Source organism: Bombina bombina, chromosome 6 (genome assembly GCF_027579735.1).
Source record: "Bombina bombina isolate aBomBom1 chromosome 6, aBomBom1.pri, whole genome shotgun sequence".
Lineage (NCBI taxonomy): Eukaryota > Metazoa > Chordata > Amphibia > Anura > Bombinatoridae > Bombina > Bombina bombina.
Genome location: NC_069504.1, coordinates 960,031,679 through 960,055,450, shown reverse-complemented (window position 1 = coordinate 960,055,450; position 23,772 = coordinate 960,031,679). Strand labels below are relative to the sequence as shown.

The window sequence follows — 23,772 nt, the reverse complement described above, 5'->3', positions numbered from 1 at the left end:
GTCAGACGCCTGTGTTTAGTTTATATCTTTCCCTCCGTGGGTTTAAAATATGGTTATGAATTTTATATCAGGATTTAAAATAATTTATATAATAAAACATTCTTCTTAAAGGGTTAGTGAACACTTTGAAATTTGTATATAAAATGTTTATGCATAATAAAACTACTTTGCAATATATACTCATTATTTATTGTGTGCCCTTTTCATGTAATTTAGCTCTGAAAATTAAACAATTTCTTATACTCAGAGCTTGAACCCTGCTGACTTCTCAAGGATTACTCTGCTACATATCTGTCCCTAATTGGCTTTAACTGTTAACAACTGCAGATACATGCATTTTATACTAACTTTTATGTCAGTGGCTAGCCTTGTTGTCAAATGGTGGATGGCGAAAAAAGGATTTTAAATTGTTTTAAAAACATTGACTTGGTTGATATGTTATTCTATAGCAACACAGCAGAATTCTCTTGCGGTTACTGTCCCTTTAATTGATGCCAAATTCTGCCTTAGTCTCATATTTTCAGTTTGTGTTGGAGAATTTGTCCCTGAATTACATATTAAACATATGCATTTTAATTTCTCCAAATTATTCCAGATTTCTCGCCAGCACAACCTCCAGCTTTTCTTAAAAGATACCAATCTTTTCTCTCCAACACCTGCCCAGCAGTTTCAGCCAGCAGGATTGGATAAGGTAAGGAACTGATTTATTTTATTCACTTTTTAGGTCTCATCTAGCGCTTTGTGCTTCTGTACTACCTTACAAGTCTCTATTTCTCTTGTAAGGTGTATCCAGTCCACGGATCATCCATTACTTGTGGGATATTCTCATTCCCAACAGGAAGTTGCAAGAGGACACCCACAGCAGAGCTGTAATATATCTCCTCCCCTAACTGTCATACCCAGTCATTCTCTTGCAACTCTCAACAAGCTAGGATGTTGTAGGAGAGAGTGGTTAAATATAGTTAGTTTATTTTCTTCAATCAAAAGTTTGTTATTTTTAAATAGTACCGGAGTTGTGCTATTTTATCTCAGGCAGTAAATAGAAAAAGAATCTGCCTGAGGTTTCTATGATCTTAGCAGGTTGTAACTAAGATCCATTGCTATTCTCACATATGTCTGAGGGGATTACACAGATGAGGTAACTTCAGCGAGAGAATGGCATGCAGTTTATTCTGCTATCAGGTATATAATATCAGGTTATAATTTTTTCTAGAGATGGAAAACACTAGAAAATGCTGCTGATACCGGATTAATGTAAGTTAAGCCTGAATACAGTGATTTAATAACGACTGGTATCATGCTTACTCCCAGGGGTAATACCCTTATGATATTACAATATAAACGTTTGCTGGCATGTTTAATCGTTTTTATATATGCATTGGTGATAAAACTTTATTGGGGCCTAGTTTTTTCCACATGGCTGGCTTAAATTTTGACTAGAAACAGTTTTACTGAGGCTTTCCACTGTTATAGTATAAAAGTTACAGTTGGTGCAGTTAAAATTACAAACTGTGACATCCAGCTTCCCTCAGGAGTCCCCTGTATGCTATAGGACATCTCTAAAGGGCTCAAAGGCTTTCCAAAGTCGTTTATTGGGGAAGGTAGGACCACAGCTTGCTGTGGCAGTTGGTTGTGACTGTTAATAAAAAAAAAAAAAAAAAAAAGTCTATTTCGTTTTTTTGATCCGTTTTTTGAACTAAGGGGTTAATCATCCATTTGCAAGTGGATGCAATGCTCTGCTAGCCTATTACATACACTGTAAAAATTTTGTTTGATTTACTGCATTTTTTCACTGTTTTTCAAATTCTGACAAAATTTGTTTCTCTTAAAGGCACAGTACCGTTTTTTATATTTGCTTGTTAACTTGATTTAAAGTGTTTTCCAAGCTTGCTAGTCTCATTGCTAGTCTGTATAAACATGTCTGACATAGAAGAAACTCCTTGTTCATTATGTTTAAAAGCCATGGTGGAACCCCCTCTTAGAATGTGTACCAAATGTACTGATTTCATTTTATGCAATAAAGATCATATTCTGTTTTTAAAAAAATTATCACCAGAGGAATCTGACGAGGGGAAAGTTATGCCGACTAACTCTCCCCACGTGTCAGACCCTTTGACTCCCGCCCAAGGGACTCACGCTCAAATGGCGCCAAGTACATCTAGGGCGCCCATAGTGTTTACTTTACAAGACATGGCGGCAGTCATGGATAATACACTGTCAGCGGTATTAGCCAGACTACCTGAACTTAGAGGTTAGCGAGATAGCTCTGGGGTGAGACAAAATGCAGAGCATACTGACGCTTTAAGAACCATGTCTGATACTGCCTCACAATATGCAGAAGCTGAGGAAGGAGAGCGTCAGTCAGTGGGTGATGTTAATGACTCAGGAAAGATACCTGATTCTAATTTTTCTACATTTAAATTTAAGCTTGAACACCTCCGCGTGTTACTTAGGGAGGTTTTAGCTGCTCTGAATGACTGTGATACCATTGCAGTGCCAGAGAAATTTTGTAGACTGGATAAATGCTTTGCAGTGCCGGTGTGTACTGATGTTTTTCCAATACCTAAAAGGTTTACTGAAATTATTAATAAGGAATGGGATAGACCAGGTGTGCCGTTCTCTTCCCCTCCTATATTTAGAAAAATGTTTTCCAATTGACGCCACCACACGGGACTTATGGCAGACAGTCCCTAAGGTGGAGGGAGCAGTTTCTACTCTAGCAAAGCGTACTACTATCCCTGTCGAGGACAGTTGTGCTTTTTTAGAGCCAATGGATAAAAAATTAGAAGGTTACCTTAAGAAAATATTTATTCAACAAGGTTTTATCCTACAGCCCATTGCATGCATTGCCCCTGTCACTGCTGCTGCGGCGTACTGGTTTGAGTCTCTGGAAGAGGCTTTACAGGTAGAGACTCCATTTGATGACATACTTGGCAAAATTAGAGCACTTAAGCTAGCCAATTATTTTATTTCTGATGCCATTGTTCATTTGAATAAACTAACGGCTAAGAATTCTGGTTTTGCTATACAGGCGCGCAGAGCGCTATGGCTTAAATCATGGTCAGCTGACGTGACTTTAAAATCTAAGCTACTTAACATTCCCTTCAAGGGGCAGACCCTATTCGGGCCTGGTTTGAAGGAGATTATTGCTGATATCACGGGAGGAAAAGGTTGTGCCCTTCCTCAGGACAGGTCCAAATCTAGGGCCAAACAGTCTAATTTTCGTGCCTTTCGAAACTTCAAGGCAGGTGCGGCATCAACTTCCTCTAATAATAAACAAGAGGGAACTTTTGCTCAATCCAAGACGGTCTGGAGACCAAACCAGACCTGGAAAAAAGGTAAGCAGGTCAAAAAGCCTGCTGCTGCCTCTAAGACAGCATGAAGGAACGACCCCCTATCCGGTAACGGATCTAGTAGGGGGCAGACTTTCACTCTTCGCCCAGGTGTGGGCAAGAGATGTTCAGGATCCCTGGGCGTTGGAAATTATATCCCAGGGATATCTTCTGGACTTCAAAGCTTCCCCCCCAAAAGGGAGATTTCACCTTTCACAATTATCTGCAAACCAGATAAAGAGTAAGGCATTCTTACACTGTGTACGAGACCTCCTAGTTATGGGAGTGATCCATCCAGTTCCAAACGAGGAACAGGGTTTTAACTCAAATATGTTTGTGGTTCCCAAAAAAGAGGGAACCTTCAGACCGATTTTGGATCTAAAGATCTTAAACAAATTCCTCAAAGTTCCGTCGTTCAAGATGGAAACTATTCGTACCATCCTACCACTGATCCAGGAGGGTCAATATATGACTACAGTGGATCTAAAGGATGCTTATCTTCACATTCCGATACACAAAGATCATCATCGGTTTCTCAGGTTTGCCTTTTAAGACAGGCATTACCAGTTGTAGCTCTTCCCTTTGGATTAGCTACAGCCCCAAGAATCTTTACAAAGGTTCTAGGGTCGCTTTTGGCGGTCCTAAGGCCGCGGGGCATAGCAGTAGCCCCTTATTTAGGCGTCAAACTTCCAAATTGCCAAGTCTCATACGGGACGTAGTACTGGCATTTCTGAGGTCGCATGGGTGGAAAGTGAACGAGGAAAAGTGTTCTCTATCCCCACTCACAAGAGTTTCCTTTCTAGGGACTCTGATAGATTCTGTAGAAATTAAAATTTACCTTGACGGAGTCCAGGTTATCAAAGCTTCTAAATTCCTGTCGGGTTCTTCATTCCATTCCGCGCCCTTTGGTGGCTCAGTGTATGTAAGTAATCGGCTTAATGGTAGCGGCAATGGACATAGTGCCATTTGCACGCTTACATCTCAGACCGCTGCAACTATGCAGGCTCAGTCAGTGGAGCGGGGATTACACAGATTTGGCCCCTCAACTGAATCTGGACCAAGAGACCAGGGATCCTCTTCCCTGGTGGCTATCTCGGGTCCATCTGTCCAAAGGTATGACCTTCGCAGGCCAGATTGGACTATTGTAACAACAAATGCCAGCCTTCTAGGTTCGGGTGCAGTCTGGAACTCCCTGAAGGCTCAGGGATCGTGGACTCAGGAGGAGTCTCTCCTTCCAATAAATATTCCGGAACTAAGAGCGATATTCAAGGCTCTTCAGGTTTGGCCTCAGTTAGCAACTCTGAGGTACATCAGATTTCAGTCGGTCAACATCACGACTGTAGCTTACATCAACCATCGAGGGGGAACAAGAAGTTCCCTAGAGATGTTAGAAGTTTCAAAAATAATTCACTGGGCAGAGATTCACTCTTGCCACCTATCAGCTATCCATATCCCAGGTGTAGAGCACTGGGAGGCGGATTTTCTAAGTCGTCAGACTTTTCATCCGGGAGAGTGGGAACTCCATCCGGAGGTATTTGCACAACTGATTCTCCGTTGGGGCAAACCAGAACTGGATCTCATGGCGTCTCGCCAGAACTCCAAGCTTCTGTGTTACGGATCCAGGTCCAGGGATCCCAAGGCGACACTGATAGATACTCTAGCAGCGCCCTGGTCTTTCAAACTGGCTTATGTGTTTCCACCGTTTCCTCTGCTCCCTCGACTGATTGCCAAGATCAAGCAGGAGAGAGCATCTGTGATTCTGATAGCACCTGCGTGGCCACGCAGGACCTGGTATGCAGATGTAGTGGACATGTCATCCTTTCCACCATGGTCTCTGCCTCTGAGACAGGACCTTCTACTTCAGGGTCCTTTCAACCATCCAAATCTAATATCTCTGAGGCTGACTGCCTGGAGATTGAATGCTTGATTTTATCAAAGCGTGGCTTCTCCGAGTCAGTTATTGATACCTTAATACAGGCACGAAAGCCTGTCACCAGGAAAATTTACCATAAGGTATGGCGTAGATATCTTTATTGGTGTGAATCCAAGGGTTACTCATGGAGTAAGGTCAGGATTCCTAGGATTTTATCTTTTCTCCAAGAAGGTTTGGAAAAAGGATTGTCAGCTAGTTTCTTAAAGGGACAGATTTTTGCTCTGTCTATTCTTTTGCACTAGCGTCTGGCAGATGTTCCAGACGTTCAGGCATTTTGTCAGGCTTTAGTTTGAATCAAGCCTTTGTTTAAACCTGTTGCTCCACCATGGAGCTTAAACTTGGTTCTTAAGGTTCTTCAAGGAGTTCCGTTTGAACCTCTTCATTCCATAGATTTTTTTTTTTTTTGGTAGCTATTTCCTCGGCTCGTAGAGTCTCTGAGCTATCTGCCTTACAATGTGATTCTCCTTATCTGATTTTTCATACGGATAAGGTAGTCCTGCGTACCAAACCTGGGTTCTTACCTAAGGTGGTATCTAACAAGAATATCAATCAAGAGATTGTGGTTCCATCCTTGTGTTACACAATCTGGATGTGGTCTGTGCTTTAAAGTTTTACTTACAAGCTACTAAAGATTTTCGTCAAACATCTGCTTTGTTTGTTGTCTACTCTGGACAGAGGAGAGGTCAAAAGGCTTTGGCAACCTCTTTTTCTTTTTGGCTAAGAAGCTTAATCCGCTTAGCCTATGAGACTGCTGGACAGCAGCCTCCTGAAAGGATTACAGCTCATTCCACTAGAGCTGTGGCTTCCACTTGGGCCTTTAAAAATGAGGCTTCTGTTGAACAGATTTGCAAGGCGGCGACTTGGTCTTCGCTTCATACCTTTTCAAATTTTTATAAATTTTATACTTTTGCTTCTTCGGAGGCTATATTTGGGAGAAAGGTTTTACAGGCAGTGGTTCCTTCCATTTAAGTTCCTGCCTTGTCCCTCCCTTCATCCGTGTACTTTAGCTTTGGTATTGGTATCCCACAAGTAATGGATGATCCGTGGACTGGATACACCTTACAAGAGAAAACACAATTTATGCTTACCTGATAAATTTATTTCTCTTGTGGTGTATCCAGTCCACGGCCCGCCCTGTCATTTTAAGGCCGGTAATTTTTAAATTTAAACTACAGTAACCACTACACCCTATGGTTCCTCCTTTCTCGGCTTGTTTTCGGTCGAATGACTGGCTATGACAGTTAGGGGAGGAGCTATATTACAGCTCTGCTGTGGGTGATCCTCTTGCAACTTCCTGTTGGGAATGAGAATATCCCACAAGTAATGGATGATCCGTGGACTGGATACACCACAAGAGAAATAAATTTATCAGGTAAGCATAAATTGTGTTTTTGTTGTTTTCTAGTAAATATATATTTGTTACCACTAGAGTTACTATGTCCATTAACTATTAACTGCTTGTTTATTCTCCTTAAATAGCAACCATATGACATGTTATGATTTATGGAATTGGGGTACATCAATAAAATGTGTTTGCTTTGCAATGGTTACTGTAAAATCTACTAGGTACTGTTACCTTGTATGTTGCAAAAATCTGCATTTCACATTGGACTCTCTCTAGTTCCATGATAGGTAAAGGCAATACTCGGCCGTGTTTAATGCTTTTTCACAAATATAAAGCGCAACTGAAAAATGTTTTCTTAGTTTAAATAGTATTTTTAATTTATATTTAAAGGCCGTCATAACTAAGCTTCCCTTTGCAAGTAGTAGCCCAAGATGTAAGCAGTATACAAGACCTATTAGTTTTTGTTGAACTGAGGTTGCTGCTCACTATTACCTCACTTAACTCGTTTTTTAATTAAATCTCACAATTACTGCCAACAGTTGGAGTAAAAAAAATCAGGGTCTATTTGCAGCAGAGATAATATAAATTGCACACCTAATGCACAAAATATTATGTTATATTAATCAGTCTAATTTGTATACTGCAGGAGATTCACAAATGCAAGATTTCCAAATTAGATGAATTGGTTTATTAATCTGCTTTTCTAATGTTAAGGCCAACAAAGATACTGGCACTATCACTCAATAAAGCTGCTTACCACCATTAACACAATCTTGAACAGCAGCTTTATTGAGTGATAGTGCTAGTGCAGACAGGGGCTCTGTCTAATGTCCAAACAATATCCAATAGAGTATGCATGAGTAAGGGTCAAGTATACCCGAAACGTCTCTTGATTGCTTTATGTCTGTCAAATTAAGGATATGTTTTTAACTTTAGTGCTGTAGACATTGAACTTTCTATTACTTACCACCATTAGGCATCCATGTCAAGCCTACATTTTTTGCACTGTGGAGCCAATTTGCAAAACTATTATACAACAGGACTTGAGGTGAAAAAAAAATGTTTTTTTGTCCAATAAAAATCAGGCCAGTTGTCAAGTTCTCCATTGAATAAAAAGTTAGAAAAAAGTTAGAAACAAAATTCAGTTTAGCTGGGAAAATTGTCTAACCTAGAATTTAAAAAATGTTCAAAAATCAGAAGCCCTCAGGATCTTTGCTTTGCCTTGGAAATTCAAAAACCTAACAATAACTGAACATAGTTTCTTCAGATTCTCACCCCTTAATAAAGGAGCTAATCCAGTGCTACATGTGCTTTCCACAAGAAAGTTCTGTCCGATTGAAGGCCAAGCATTAGACAATGTCTCTTCAACAAACTTTTTTTTTTTTTCAATAAATCTTTTTATTGAGGAAATGGTTTGGCATACAAATAAGGGATTGCAGCAATATACAACATAATTTTGAAATTGCTCATAGCAAGATACATCATATGGGTTACATATAAGAGTTGCATATGTAATAACACTGATTGCGATCTACATGGTGGAAGACAAATAATACATACGATTTCTGCAAGAAGAAAAGAAAAAGAAAAGAAACAGTACAGCAACATGCCAATGAAAAAAACAGAATTTATGTTTACCTGATAAATTACTTTCTCCAACGGTGTGTCCGGTCCACGGCGTCATCCTTACTTGTGGGATATTCTCCTCCCCAACAGGAAATGGCAAAGAGCCCAGCAAAGCTGGTCACATGATCCCTCCTAGGCTCCGCCTACCCCAGTCATTCGACCGACGTTAAGGAGGAATATTTGCATAGGAGAAACCATATGATACCGTGGTGACTGTAGTTAAAGAAAATAAATTATAGGACCTGATTAAAAAACCAGGGCGGGCCGTGGACCGGACACACCGTTGGAGAAAGTAATTTATCAGGTAAACATAAATTCTGTTTTCTCCAACATAGGTGTGTCCGGTCCACGGCGTCATCCTTACTTGTGGGAACCAATACCAAAGCTTTAGGACACGGATGAAGGGAGGGAGCAAATCAGGTCACCTAAATGGAAGGCACCACGGCTTGCAAAACCTTTCTCCCAAAAAATAGCCTCAGAAGAAGCAAAAGTATCAAACTTGTAAAATTTGGTAAAAGTGTGCAGTGAAGACCAAGTCGCTGCCCTACATATCTGATCAACAGAAGCCTCGTTCTTGAAGGCCCATGTGGAAGCCACAGCCCTAGTGGAATGAGCTGTGATTCTTTCAGGAGGCTGCCGTCCGGCAGTCTCGTAAGCCAATCTGATGATGCTTTTAATCCAAAAAGAGAGAGAGGTAGAAGTTGCTTTTTGACCTCTCCTGTTACCAGAATAAACAACAAACAAGGAAGATGTTTGTCTAAAATCCTTTGTAGCATCTAAATAGAATTTTAGAGCGCGAACAACATCCAAATTGTGCAACAAACGTTCCTTCTTCGAAACTGGTTTCGGACACAAAGAAGGCACGACTATCTCCTGGTTAATGTTTTTGTTAGAAACAACTTTCGGAAGAAAACCAGGTTTAGTACGTAAAACCACCTTATCTGCATGGAACACCAGATAAGAAGGAGAACACTGCAGAGCAGATAATTCTGAAACTCTTCTAGCGGAAGAAATTGCAGCCAAAAACAAAACTTTCCAAGATAATAACTTAATATCAACGGAATGTAAGGGTTCAAACGGAACCCCCTGAAGAACTGAAAGAACTAAGTTGAGACTCCAAGGAGGAGTCAAAGGTTTGTAAACAGGCTTGATTCTAACCAGAGCCTGAACAAAGGCTTGAACATCTGGCACAGCTGCCAGCTCTTTGTGAAGTAACACAGACAAGGCAGAAATCTGTCCCTTCAAGGAACTTGCAGATAATCCTTTCTCCAATCCTTCTTGAAGAAAGGATAGAATCCTAGGAATCTTTACCTTGTCCCAAGGGAATCCTTTAGATTCACACCAACAGATATATTTTTTCCATATTTTGTGGTAAATTTTTCTAGTTACAGGCTTTCTGGCCTGAACAAGAGTATCAATAACAGAATCTGAGAACCCTCGCTTTGATAAGATCAAGCGTTCAATCTCCAAGCAGTCAGCTGGAGTAGGACCAGATTCGGATGTTCGAACGGACCTTGAACAAGAAGGTCTCGTCTCAAAGGTAGCTTCCATGGTGGAGCCGATGACATATTCACCAGATCTGCCTACCAAGTCCTGCGTGGTTACGCAGGAGCTATCAAGATCACCTACGCCCTCTCCTGATTGATCCTGGCTACCAGCCTGGGGATGAGAGGAAACGGCGGGAATACATAAGCTAGGTTGAAGGTCCAAGGTGCTACTAGTGCATCTACTAGAGTCGCCTTGGGATCCCTGGATCTGGACCCGTAGCAAGGAACCTTGAAGTTCTGACGAGAGGCCATCAGATCCATGTCTGGAATGCCCCACAGTTGAGTGATTTGGGCAAAGATTTCCGGATGGAGTTCCCACACCCCCGGATGCAATGTCTGACGAATCAGAAAATCCGCTTCCCAAGTTTCCACTCCTGGGATGTGGATTGCAGACAGGTGGCAGGAGCGAGTCTCCGCCCATTGAATGATTTTGGTCACTTCTTCCATCGCCAGGGAACTCCTTGTTCCCCCCTGATGGTTGATGTACGCAACAGTCGTCATGTTGTCTGATTGAAACCGTATGAACTTGGCCCTCGCTAGCTGAGGCCAAGCCTTGAGAGCATTGAATATCGCTCTCAGTTCCAGAATATTTATCGGTAGAAGAGATTCTTCCCGAGACCAAAGACCCTGAGCTTTCAGGGATCCCCAGACCGCGCCCCAGCCCATCAGACTGGCGTCGGTCGTGACAATGACCCACTCTGGTCTGCGGGAGGTCACCCCTTGCGACAGGTTGTCCAGGGACAGCCACCAACGGAGTGAGTCTCTGGTCCTCTGATTTACTTGTATCTTCGGAGACAAGTCTGTATAGTCCCCATTCCACTGACTGAGCATACACAATTGAAATGGTCTTAGATGAATGCGCGCAAAAGGAACTATGTCCATTGCCGCTACCATCAAACCTATCACTTCCATGCACTGCGCTATGGAAGGAAGAGGAACGGAAGGAAGTATCCGACAAGAGTTTAGAAGTTTTGTTTTTCTGGTCTCTGTCAGAAAAATCCTCATTTCTAAGGAGTCTATTATTGTTCCCAAGAAGGGAACTCTTGTCGACGGAGATAGAGAACTCTTTTCCACGTTCACTTACCATCCGTGAGATCCGAGAAAGGCCAGGACTATGTCCGTGTGAGCCTTTGCTTGAGGAAGGGACGACGCTTGAATCAGAATGTCGTCCAAGTAAGGTACTACAGCAATGCCCCTTGGTCTTAGCACCGCCAGAAGGGACCCTAGTACCTTTGTGAAAATCCTTGGAACAGTGGCTAATCCGAAAGGAAGCGCCACGAACTGGTAATGCTTGTCCAGGAATGCGAACCTTAGGAACCGATGATGTTCCTTGTGGACAGGAATATGTAGATACGCATCCTTTAAATCCACCGTGGTCAAGAATTGACCTTCCTGGATGGAAGGATTGTTCGAATGGTTTCCATTTTGGACGATGGAACCTTGAGAAACTTGTTTAGGATCTTGAGATCTAAGATTGGTCTGAACGTTCCCTCTTTTTTGGGAACTACGAACAGATTGGAGTAGAACCCCATCCCTCGTTCTTTTAATGGAACAGGATGAATCACTTCCAGAAGATAACCTTGGAAGACTATTTCTAGCGCCCAAGGATCCAGAACATCTCTTGCCCAAGCCTGAGTGAAGAGAGAGAGTCTGCCCCCCACCAAATCCGGTCCCGGATCGGGGGCCCGCATCTCATGCTGTCTTGGGAGCAGTGGCAGGTTTCTTGGCCTGCTTTCCTTTGTTCCAGCCTTGCCTTGGTCTCCAGGCTGGATTGGCTTGAGAAGTATTACCCTCCTGCTTAGAGGACGTAGCACTTGGGGCTGGTCCGTTTCTGCGAAAGGGACGAAAATTAGGTTTATTTTTGGCCTTGAAAGACCTATTCTGAGGAAGGGCGTGGCCCTTGCCCCCAGTGATATCAGAGATAAACTCTTTCAAGTCAGGGCCAAACAGTGTTTTCCCCTTGAAAGGAATGTCAAACAATTTGTTCTTGGAAGACGCATCCGCTGACCAAGATTTTAACCAAAGCGCTCTGCGCGCCACAATAGCAAACCCAGAATTTTTCGCCGCTAACCTAGCCAATTGCAAGGTGGCGTCTAGGGTGAAAGAATTAGCCAATTTAAGAGCACGAATTCTGTCCATAATCTCCTCATAAGAAGAAGAATTACTAATAATCGCCTTTTCTAGCTCATCGCACCAGAAACACGCGGCTGTAGTGACAGGGACAATGCATGCAATTGGTTGTAGAAGGTAACCTTGCTGAACAAACATCTTTTTTAGCAAACCTTCTAATTTTTTATCCATAGGATCTTGGAAAGCACAACTATCTTCTATGGGTATAGTGGTGCGCTTGTTTAGAGTAGAAACCGCCCCCTCGACCTTGGGGACTGTCTGCCATAAGTCCTTTCTGGGGTCGACTATAGGAAACAATTTTTTAAATATGGGGGGAGGTACGAAAGGTACACCGGGCCTGTCCCATTCTTTATTAACAATGTACGCCACCCGCTTGAGTATAGGAAAAGCTTCGGGGGGCCCCGGGGCCTCTAGGAACTTGTCCATTTTACATAGTGTTTCTGGAATGACCAGATAATCACAATCATCCAAATTGGATAACACCTCCTTAAGCAGAGCGCGGAGATGTTCCAACTTAAATTTAAAAGTAATCACATCAGGTTCAGCTTGTTGAGAAATTTTTCCTGAATCTGAAATTTCTCCCTCAGACAAAACCTCCCTGGCCCCCTCAGACTGGTGTAGGGGCCCTTCAGAAACAATATCATCAGCGTCCTCATGCTCTTCAGTATTTTCTAAAACAGAGCAGTCGCGCTTTCGCTGATAAGTGGGCATATTGGCTAAAATGTTCTTGATAGAATTATCCATTACAGCCGTTAATTGTTGCATAGTAAGGAGTATTGGCGCGCTAGATGTACTAGGGGCCTCCTGTATGGGCAAAACTGGTGTAGACGAAGGAGGGGATGATGCAGTACCATGCTTACTCCCCTCACTTGAGGAATCATCTTGGGCATCGTTTTTACTAAATTTTTTATGACATAAATCACATCTATTTAAATGAGAAGGAACCTTGGCTTCCCCACAGTCAGAACACAATCTATCTGGTAGTTCAGACATGTTAAACAGGCATAAACTTGATAACAAAGCACAAAAAACGTTTTAAAATAAAACCGTTACTGTCACTTTAAATTTTAAACTGAACACACTTTATTACTGCAATTGCGAAAAAGTATGAAGGAATTGTTCAAAATTCACCAAAATTTCACCACAGTGTCTTAAAGCCTTAAAAGTATTGCACACCAAATTTGGAAGCTTTAACCCTTAAAATAACGGAACCGGAGCCGTTTTTATATTTAACCCCTTTACAGTCCCTGGAATCTGCTTTGCTGAGACCCAACCAAGCCCAAAGGGGAATACGATACCAAATAATGCCTTCAGAAAGACTTTTCTATGTATCAGAGCTCCACACACATGCAGCTGCATGTCATGCTGTTCTCAAAAACAAGTGCGCCATACCGGCGCGAAAATGAGGCTCTGACTATGATTAGGGAAAGCCCCAATAGAATAAAGTGTCTAAAAAAGTGCCTGCCAATATTATTTTACAAAAAATACCCAGATTAAATGATTCCTCAAGGCTAAATATGTGTAAATATGATCGATTTAGCCCAGAAAATGTCTACAGTCTTAATAAGCCCTTGTGAAGCCCTTATTTACTGTGTGAATAAAAATGGCTTACCGGATCCCATAGGGAAAATGACAGCTTCCAGCATTACATCGTTTTGTTAGAATGTGTCATACCTCAAGCAGCAAAAGACTGCTCACTGTTCCCCCAACTGAAGTTAATTCCTCTCAACAGTCCTGTGTGGAACAGCCATGGATTTTAGTAACGGTTGCTAAAATCATTTTCCTCATACAAACAGAAATCTTCATCTCTTTTCTGTTTCAGAGTAAATAGTACATACCAGCACTATTTTAAAATAACAAACTCTTGATTGAATAATAAAAACTACAGTTAAACACTAAAAAACTCTAAGCCATCTCCGTGGAGATGTTGCCTGTACAACGGCAAAGAGAATGACTGGGGTAGGCGGAGCCTAGGAGGGATCATGTGACCAGCTTTGCTGGGCTCTTTGCCATTTCCTGTTGGGGAGGAGAATATCCCACAAGTAAGGATGACGCCGTGGACCGGACACACCTATGTTGGAGAAATGTAAACCTTCATATCTTTCTAAGAGACCACTCTTGGGCCACAAATCAAATGAAATACATAACAATAACTAAAGGTTGCATCAATTGTAGGAGACCACTTGTGGGTCTCATTATCTAGACCTCAGGTTTTAGTTTTAATAAAGTCTGTAGCAAGGCCTTCAAACTGGCCTTCAAACTGGCACAGTGGGTCACTTTTGGGCTCATTCCTGATCTTAGTAGCTTCAAAGAAGGCAGCTTAAAAAATATTTTAAGATTGTAGACTCAGTTGGTAAGTAATGTTAATCAGTCTTGCTGAGCTAAGTAGGGTAGGTAGAGTCAACACTATGGTGTTTTGTGAGAGTAAATGCTAAGGAAGTTGCTATGGTTGCGGCATAGACAAGAGAAACCGCATATGTAGTCCTCCTGATCTAGGAGGCTCATTATATAGAGGGGGGGGTGGGTTAGGTGCGGAGGGTCTTATACTTCTGGAGTAGGAAGGGTTTACTAGAGCTAGCTTACTGAGGAATGCTGAACTCCTCAGAACCTCTTGTCGACCTCGGATGGCTTATGGTATAGTCAAGATATACACTTCTAATCAAGCGAGAGTAACTATAATGGTCGTGAATCAAGATTAGCATTAAGGGGCTGAAATACACCTAGCTAAAATTAGCAGGTAACTGGGAAAGCTTACTATTATAGTAGGAAATTCTTAAATGCAATGTTATATATAGGTTTTATTTCGATAGGTATTGTCATGCTAGCATACAAATAAATAAACTAGAGAGAGGACAGTGAGTCGCCTCCAAGCTTAATGCGTGTGGTTATTAGAGTAGTACCAAAACAACTGGAAGCAATTACATCAAGATGAACAAAGCTCCAATGTGCATACATACAAACAGCAAACAGTAATACCAGGATTAAAGGATTAAATCCACTAACATTCCAGCAACATTGCTCTGCAACCACTGTATAATATTAATCGAAGGAGAGTCCAGGTGTAATTCCTCATTTATAAATAGTACTAGCCTACTTTACGAATCGTGCATACCACATACAAGTAAACCACATTACTCACATAAATATAATAGGGATAACCTAGATATATAATGTGGTATTGCAATTACCTCTGTATGAATAAAATTACTATCATATGACCTTTGTTAGCGTAAGGCAAAATATAAAGGTATCTATACTATGATGGGAAAGTATATTTCTCCTTTTCACTTAGTTAAATCCCGTCGACTGGGCATTGGCCCTATACCCATCGCAGGTGATTCATTACAGCTAGAAACTATAGCGAAAAGGGAAGGTAACCTAGTAAATGTCTCGGGTTTAACACACATAACAGAGGGAAAATTCCACTTATGAAAGAGCACAAAGGAACTGAACTCATTTGTATATACACAAACATTTGACAAATAAATCAAACAGTAACATACTCATGAGATGGTATTATTGTCGTTATACACCGACTTGGTTATAATTAAAAAAGTTAGCGTGGGCAAATCAATATCCTTATTCTGCAGAATATAAGGTCTAGGCAGAGAAGGAGACCAAGTGTATATGTCTATAATGGCTAAGCTGTACCATCTAAATATCATAATTAAAATTAGAAGAATAAAGTACAGAGGCGACATCATGATTGCACATTTTAAACGATTATCCAAACGTGAATATAACTACATTGAAATGCTAAATAAGGAGCTAGACAATAGCATAAATATAAAGCAGGTAGGCATATGTTTCATATGTAGTCCTTACTATAAATATTGGATGATATATATATATATATGCATAAATTTGAAAATAAACGGCTATCCAGCTGTTAAATGGTCTAAAGTATGCAGAGAAGCAAAACACGTATTATTGTTAAACTTGGTTAACTTTTTGGCATACTCCTAAGCACATAGTGCATTTGGAGAAGAAGGCAGGAGTTTGTGCTTAATCTGACTCAGAATCCATTAGAGCTGACTTAAATAGCTGAAACCATGTTAATATGAGCTGGTGTGTATGTGACATAACTTACGTATCTCTATAGTTCAAATGATAGAAAATATTTGACCAACTCAGAAAATAAAGTGGAGTTTTAACACTTAGTTCCAAGGGAGAGGTAGCTTATACCTTAGGGTAGCTTATAGTTATGTAACGGTCTGTTAAAGTGCAAAACAGTAGTGATCATATCAGTCTAGTTTCAACTCTAACAAACCTGCAAATGAACAGTAGTAAAGAATATTTGCTCTATGTAAAAGGCAAAAGCAATAAGCAATCTCGCAGAGTGGCTCATCAAATAAGTTTAGACTATTAATGTCTGAAGTCCGACTAGTGCTCTGTGTCTCTGTCCAATGCCTTCTCTGTCATAGAGTCTATGATGGCTGATCCAGGTGTGGATTGCCATAGGGACCAAAACTTAGCAGGTAATTAGCCAGAGAGAAGACCTCAGTGGAATTATACATTTTTGCCTCCAGGGTCCCATCACAAATTCAATAAAACCACATCCCACGGGTCCTTGGGTGGTTGGGGAGATGATCTCTCATACAAAACCGATCCACTTTTATGTAAGATAGGCTGCATGGCAAAATAGTGAGCAATATCTCCAGACAAGCAGTGAGTTGAGTTGGGGACCACCTGTGTTAGTATCAGACAGAAGTCCAGGGAGTTAAGCTCTCTGTGTGATGTACTGTTCTGTTAGAGGGGGCAACGCAGTACCTGAAGAGTGAACTTGGCTCAATACTAGATAAGGGTCTGTGTGTGAGGAGGGAGACCTAATGGATCTTTCTGATTCACTAGCGTGTGGACCAGTTATGGGATCTGAATGTTGTGTAACTATTTAACTTCCAGTTCCCACAATCACACAGTCAATTGTCACTGATGAAATTCTGACACTTCTTGCAATCTCCACCAGCTTATTACGATATGTAAGAGAGGGTGTATCAAATGCCTCCTCAATCTCTAGTAAAAATCGGTGTCTATGATCTTCCAGGATAGCAGTGAATTCCAAGAGGAAGTCATACATATCTTGTAAAGCCATCCTTGTGCTTCGCAAACAGCTTCAAAATGTGTTATGTTAGTTGTTAGGCTGTTAACATAATAACATATATTTGCTTAGATATAATGCAGTGAGGGAATGTTGCAATGCACGAAATGCCACATATAAGAAGTAAGAATAGCAGGGCAGCAAATCAATATTGCACAAAGTCTCCCCAGGCAAACAGAAGCATTCTCCACAGTATCACAAAGCATTTAAAGCGAATATGGAATAAACCAGCTAGCAACCTGTAAGGAAGTCCTTTAAATAAGCATTCCCTCCTTACAGTTATTTATGACTGCTGCAGATTTTCTTTCGTAGTGCACTTGTATGTAAGATAGGAGCTAAGCAATTGGTTCTTTATGGCAGCGCTGTAATTATGGCCTCAGGTTCCCCCCTCTGCACACCCACGGACTCACTTTTACTGCCGACACCTACCTACATTTGTTAACCCCTAATCTGCCGCCCTCAGCGTCGCCGCCACTATACTAAAGTTATTAACCCCTAAATCTAAGTCTAACCCTAACACCCCCTAACTTAAATATAATTAAAAGAAATCTAAATAAAAATTACTATCAACTAAATTATTCCTATTTAAAACTAAATACTTACCTATAAAATAAACCCTAACCCCTTAATGACCACAATGTACCCTGTATGTCACTGGTCGTTAAGGGTTTTTTCAGGACATAATAGCACAATTCAAGCAAGAAGACGCTATTAATACCCTCCCTCCAGCAGACTTTGTGGAATAGAGCAGTCTCAACGCTGGTGGCAAGACCGCGCTATAAAACAATCTAGTCCAAAAAAAAGGCCAGTGACATACAGGGTACGTCGCTGGTCCTTAAGGGGCTAAGCTAGCTACAATATAACTAATAGTTACATTGTATCTAGCTTTGGATTTATTTTTATTTTACAGGCAAGTTTGTATTTATTTTAACTAGGTAGAATAGTTATTAAATAGTTATTAACTATTTAATGACTACCTAGCTAAAATAAAGACAAATTTACCTGTAAAATAAAACATAACATAACTTACACTAACACCTAACACTACACTATAATTAAATTAATTCCCTAAATTAAATACAATTAAATAAAATTAGCTTAAGTACAAAACCCCCCCCACAAAATTACATAAAATAATAAACAATTTACAAGATTTTTAAACTAATTACACATAATCTAATCCCCCTAACAAAATAAAAAAAGCCCCCCCAAAATAAAAAAGCCCTACCCTACACTAAATTAGAAATAGCCCTTAAAGGGCCTTTTGCGGGGCATTGCCCCAAAGTAATCAGCTCTTTTACCTGTAAAAAAATTACAAATCCCCCCCAACATTAAAACCGACCACCCACACAACCAACCCTACTCTAAAACCCACCCAATACCCCCTTAAAAAAACCTAAGACTAACCCCTTGAAGATCACCTTACCGGGAGAAGTCTTCATCCAACTGGCCGAAGTCCTCAACGAAGCCGGAAGACGTCTTCATCCAAGCCGGGCGAAGTGGTCCTCCAGACGGGCAGAAGTCTTCATCCAGATGGCATCTTCTATCTTCATCCATCCGGCGCGGAGCGGGTCCATCTTCAAGACATCCGACGCGGAGCATCCTCCGACGGCTAACACTGAATGAAGGTTCCTTTTAAATGATGTCATCCAAGATGGCGTCCCTTCAATTCCGATTGGCTGATAGAATTCTATCAGCCAATCGGAATTAAGGTAGAAAAAATCCTATTGGCTGATTTAGTTTTAAATAGGAATATTTATTTTGATTTCTTTTAATTATATTTAAGATAGGGGGTGTTAGGTTTAGGGTTAGACTTAGGTTTAGGGGTTAATAACTTTAATATAGTGGCGGCGACGTTAGGGGCGGCAGATTAGGGGTTAATAATATTTAACTAATGTTTGCGAGGCGGGAGTGCGGCGGTTTAGGGGTTACTATGTTTATTATAGTGGCAGCGACTTTGGGGGCGGCAGATTAGGAGTTAATAAGTGTAGGTAGGTGGCGGCGACATTGGGGGCAGCAGAGTATGGGTTAATAAATATAATGTAGGTGTCGGCGATGTTGGGGGCAGCAGATTAGGGGTTCATAAGTATAATGTATGTGGCGGCGGTGTCCGGAGCAGCAGATTAGGGGTTAATAATTATAATGTAGGTGTCGGCGATGTCGGGGGCGGCAGATTAGGGGTTAATAAGTGTAAGATTATGGGTGTATAGACTCTGGGTTCATGTTAGGGTGTTAGGTGTAGACATAAAATTTATTTCCCCATAGGAATCAATGGGGCTGCTTTAAGGAGTTTTACTCTGTTTTTTTTGCAGGTGTTAGACTTTTTTCAGCCGGCTCTCCCCGTTGATGCCTATGTGGAAATCGTGCACGAGCACGTTACACCAGCTCACCGCTAACGTAAGCAGCGCTAGTATTGGAGTGCGGTAAGGAGCACAATTTTGCTCAACGCTCACTTCTTGTCTGGTTTGTAAAAACCCGTAATAATGCTCAACGCTCACTTCTTGTCTGGTTTGTAAAAACCCGTAATAATGCTCAACGCTCACTTCTTGTCTGGTTTGTAAAAACTAGTAATACTAGCGCTGTAGGTAAGTGAGCGGTGAGCATAAACTGCTCGTTAGCACCGCACAGCCTCTAACGCAAAACTCGTAATCTAGGTAATAGTTTTCTAAAAAACTTTCTGGATTAGAAATTCTGTAAATTCTGTACTCTGCATTTGCCCTCATCTCTATAAGATTTTCATTTACATTTCACAGTCTTTAAGCATTTGTTGATTTCTTCAATTTCGACAAGATGATTGCAGAGACTTGCAGAGCAATCATATTTGCATCTGTAGTATGAGGTAGATTCTTAACGGATTTAAAGGGACACTAAACACATTTAATGCACCTCCCTCTAATCATGGGTGTTGCCATTATGGAAACTAGGTTATACTGGAGGTATTTAAAGGAGAGTTGCTGCACATGTGCAAACAGGTCAGCACTGGAATGTAGTGAAATATATATTTCAACATGGAGGCACCCATGACTAGAGGGAGATGGGGCATAACCTCAGTCCTATGCGTTTAAAGTATATTTAGTGCTTAATGTCCCTTTAACATTCTTTTTATCTAAATTCTTCATTTAGGTTGTAAAAATGTCTCCATATATAAGCTGAAGACTGAGCTCTGACTTAAAGTGATGGTAAATATGAATGTTTAACAAATGCTAGGATTTACCCTCACTAACTGATCAATTATTAAAAAGAAGGATGCTAAACTCACTCTGACTGTGCCTCTGCACCTTCCTAAACTCAGCGTCTCCAGCCACCCACAGCACAGCGCTCTCCTTCAATGAGGTGACGTTTGCACCTCTAAACCAACAGCCGTGTTTGTCTTCTGATAGTGTTCTATATGCTAGCACAGCTATTGGTTTAGAGATGGAAACTTCACCTCATTGGTAGAAGAGCGCTGTGCGTGGGTAGCCGGAGCACCTGAGTTTAGCGAGGTGCAGCAGCACAGTCAGGGTGAGTTTAGCACCGTATTTTTGATAATTGATCACTTAAACTCAACATTGTTTTTAGTGGTGGTAAATCCTAGCGTTTGTTAAACGCCTAGATTTACCATCCATTTAATTTGATATAGCTTAGTCAGCTTATCTATTCAAGTTAGTTTATAGGTATTAAGCAGGATTTTACAGAACCATAATGGCCCATGCAAAAGTGACTCACTAAATTTCAGATAGATTTATCTTGGTTTACTTCACCTTTATATTTTAAATCCCAGGCTTGAGATAGACGCAATTCTTTACCAAAGTGGAAAGAAGAAAGATAGTTATGGCTTTATAATTTTTCTAGATATGATATAATGAAAGGGAAGTTTTTTCCCGGTACCCTTTCAAAAATAAAAAGGGGGGCACTGCACTTTACTTCCTTGACAGTGAAAGGCTGCAAAAAGGCTTTAAGGAGCAGACATCCCCAGTGGTACTCATTCTCCTCCACCGCCAGATCAACTAGGGGACCTACAAGATCTAACCGACAATCTTAGGGTGGGCAAGTTTGCAGAGTTTGACTCTAGACTTGTTCGTCGCCGCTGTAGAGCATACCTCAATATGCCTGAAACCCTGCCTGTCATCCCAGCTAAATGAGAACTGTTAGCTTCATTTTATTTGAACCATCAGACTTACTGTATATGTACCACTGAGAAGATTAAGGGGGTGGTCACTTTTAAGACCAAACAGGTCACCTCTGATTACTCTTTAACAAAGGATACCAAGAATACTAAGCAAAATTGATAATCAAAGTAAACTGGATAGTTGCTTAAAAATGTCATGCTAGTGTACAGGGAGTGCAGAATTATTAGGAAAGTTGTATTTTTGAGGATTAATTTTATTATTGAACAACAACCATGTTCTCAATTAACCCAAAAAACTCATTAATATCAAAGCTGAATAGTTTTGGAAGTAGTTTTTAGTTTGTTTTTAGTTATAGCTATTTTAGGGGGATATCTGTGTGTGCAGGTGACTATTACTGTGCATAATTATTAGGCAACTTAACAAAAAACAAATATATTCCCATTTCAATAATTTATTTTTACCAGTGAAACCAATATAACATCTCAACATTCACAAATATACATTTCTGACATTCAAAAACAAAACAAAAACAAATCAGTGACCAATATAGCCACCTTTCTTTGCAAGGACACTCAAAAGCCTGCCATCCATGGATTCTGTCAGTGTTTTGATCTGTTCACCATCAACATTGTGTGCAGCAGCAACCACAGCCTCCCAGACACTGTTCAGAGAGGTGTACTGTTTTCCCTCCTTGTAAATCTCACATTTGATGATGGACCACAGGTTCTCAATGGGGTTCAGATCAGGTGAACAAGGAGGCCATGTCATTAGATTTTCTTCTTTTATACCCTTTCTTGCCAGCCACGCTGTGGAGTACTTGGACGCGTGTGATGGAGCATTGTCCTGCATGAAAATCATGTTTTTCTTGAAGGATGCAGACTTCTTCCTGTACCACTGCTTGAAGAAGGTGTCTTCCAGAAACTGGCAGTAGGACTGGGAGTTGAGCTTGACTCCATCCTCAACCCGAAAAGGCCCCACAAGCTCATCTTTATGATACCAGTCCAAACCAGTACTCCACCTCCACCTTGCTGGCGTCTGAGTCGGACTGGAGCTCTCTGCCCTTTACCAATCCAGCCACGGGCCCATCCATCTGGCCCATCAAGACTCACTCTCATTTCATCAGTCCATAAAACCTTAGAAAAATCAGTCTTGAGATATTTCTTGGCCCAATCTTGACGTTTCAGCTTGTGTGTCTTGTTCAGTGGTGGTCGTCTTTCAGCCTTTCTTACCTTGGCCATGTCTCTGAGTATTGCACACCTTGTGCTTTTGGGCACTCCAGTGATGTTGCAGCTCTGAAATATGGCCAAACTGGTGGCAAGTGGCATCTTGGCAGCTGCACGCTTGACTTTTCTCAGTTCATGGGCAGTTATTTTGCACCTTGGTTTTTCCACACGCTTCTTGCGACCCTGTTGACTATTTTGAATGAAACGCTTGATTGTTCGATGATCACGCTTCAGAAGCTTTGCAATTTTAAGAGTGCTGCATCCCTCTGCAAGATATCTCACTATTTTTTACTTTTCTGAGCCTGACAAGTCCTTCTTTTGACCCATTTTGCCAAAGGAAAGGAAGTTGCCTAATAATTATGCACACCTGATATAGGGTTTTGATGTCATTAGACCACACCCCTTCTCATTACAGAGATGCACATCACCTAATATGCTTAATTGGTAGTAGGCTTTCGAGCCTATACAGCTTGGAGTAAGACAACATGCATAAAGAGGATGATGTGGTCAAAATACTCATTTGCCTAATAATTCTGCACTCCCTGTATTCTATTCATTTAAGTTTAATTTCTTTCATAAAGGTGGTGAGAGTCCATGATCCATTACTTCTGGGAGTGATACTCTTGACCATTAGGAGGAGGCAAAGATTCCCAAAACTCCAAGAGCCGTTAAAACCCCTCCCAACTTACTGGTGAAGAAGGGAGGTGCTCCTAATGTTTGTGAGAGAGGTTCTCAGACCGATTTGAGGCCCGGTTTCACTTCAGAGAGCTACTGTTTGGAAAGAGGGAAGTCTTTGGAGTATGGGTTGTGGCACAAAAACACCCTATGAGAGTTAGTCACTGGCCTGCCACTGGTATTGGTGGGGCCAGTCCCTAGCCTCCTCCTGTTGGTTCTACGTTTTACTCCAGATGTTTAGATACTCTGCTGTCACGCATATAGTATTGGGTTGGCCATCTACTGAAATCAGTTCTTCTCTGCTTATGGCAAGTCTAGTAGTGCGGGTGCCAGGTAAGTGTGGGGGGTTGTTGTTTGGCACCTGCTTAGCCTGTAGGCTATAAGTAGGTACAGGTGGCCCTCGGTTTACGCCGGTTCAATTTGCGTCGTTTCAGAATAACAACCTTTTTTTTCAGTCATTTGATTGCTATTGAATAGCAGTGCACTAATTAAAATAGACAGTAGGTGTAGCTGTCCGCTTGTGTTGCAGCAAAGTTATGTAATCTTAGCAGACTGAAATTAATCTTTGTACACAGAACAGACATTAGCTATCAAGCAGCTTTCAAAGGAACAAGATCTAGCAGCCACTTCTCTATTATCTTCCTGTCCAGCTGCTTAAGGTGAGGGTGCCTAACTGCTTAATCAGTCCAGATTGAAATGCATAGAATAGGTGCAGACCCAATATTATCTAACATGCTAACAATGCAGAGAACTG

General features: G+C 41.2%; 1 protein-coding gene across 2 annotated transcripts in view; it reads left to right on the top strand.

Annotated features, from left to right (window-relative positions):
- The window catches only part of FCHSD1 (FCH and double SH3 domains 1), a 374,706-nt gene that overhangs the window by 211,693 nt on the left and 139,241 nt on the right, over nt 1-23,772 (top strand). For both annotated transcript variants that reach the window (XM_053718614.1, XM_053718613.1), the window contains exon 10: nt 596-691. In XM_053718614.1, coding sequence (XP_053574589.1) covers nt 596-691 — 96 coding nt within the window. The remainder of the gene's footprint in view (nt 1-595; nt 692-23,772) is intronic.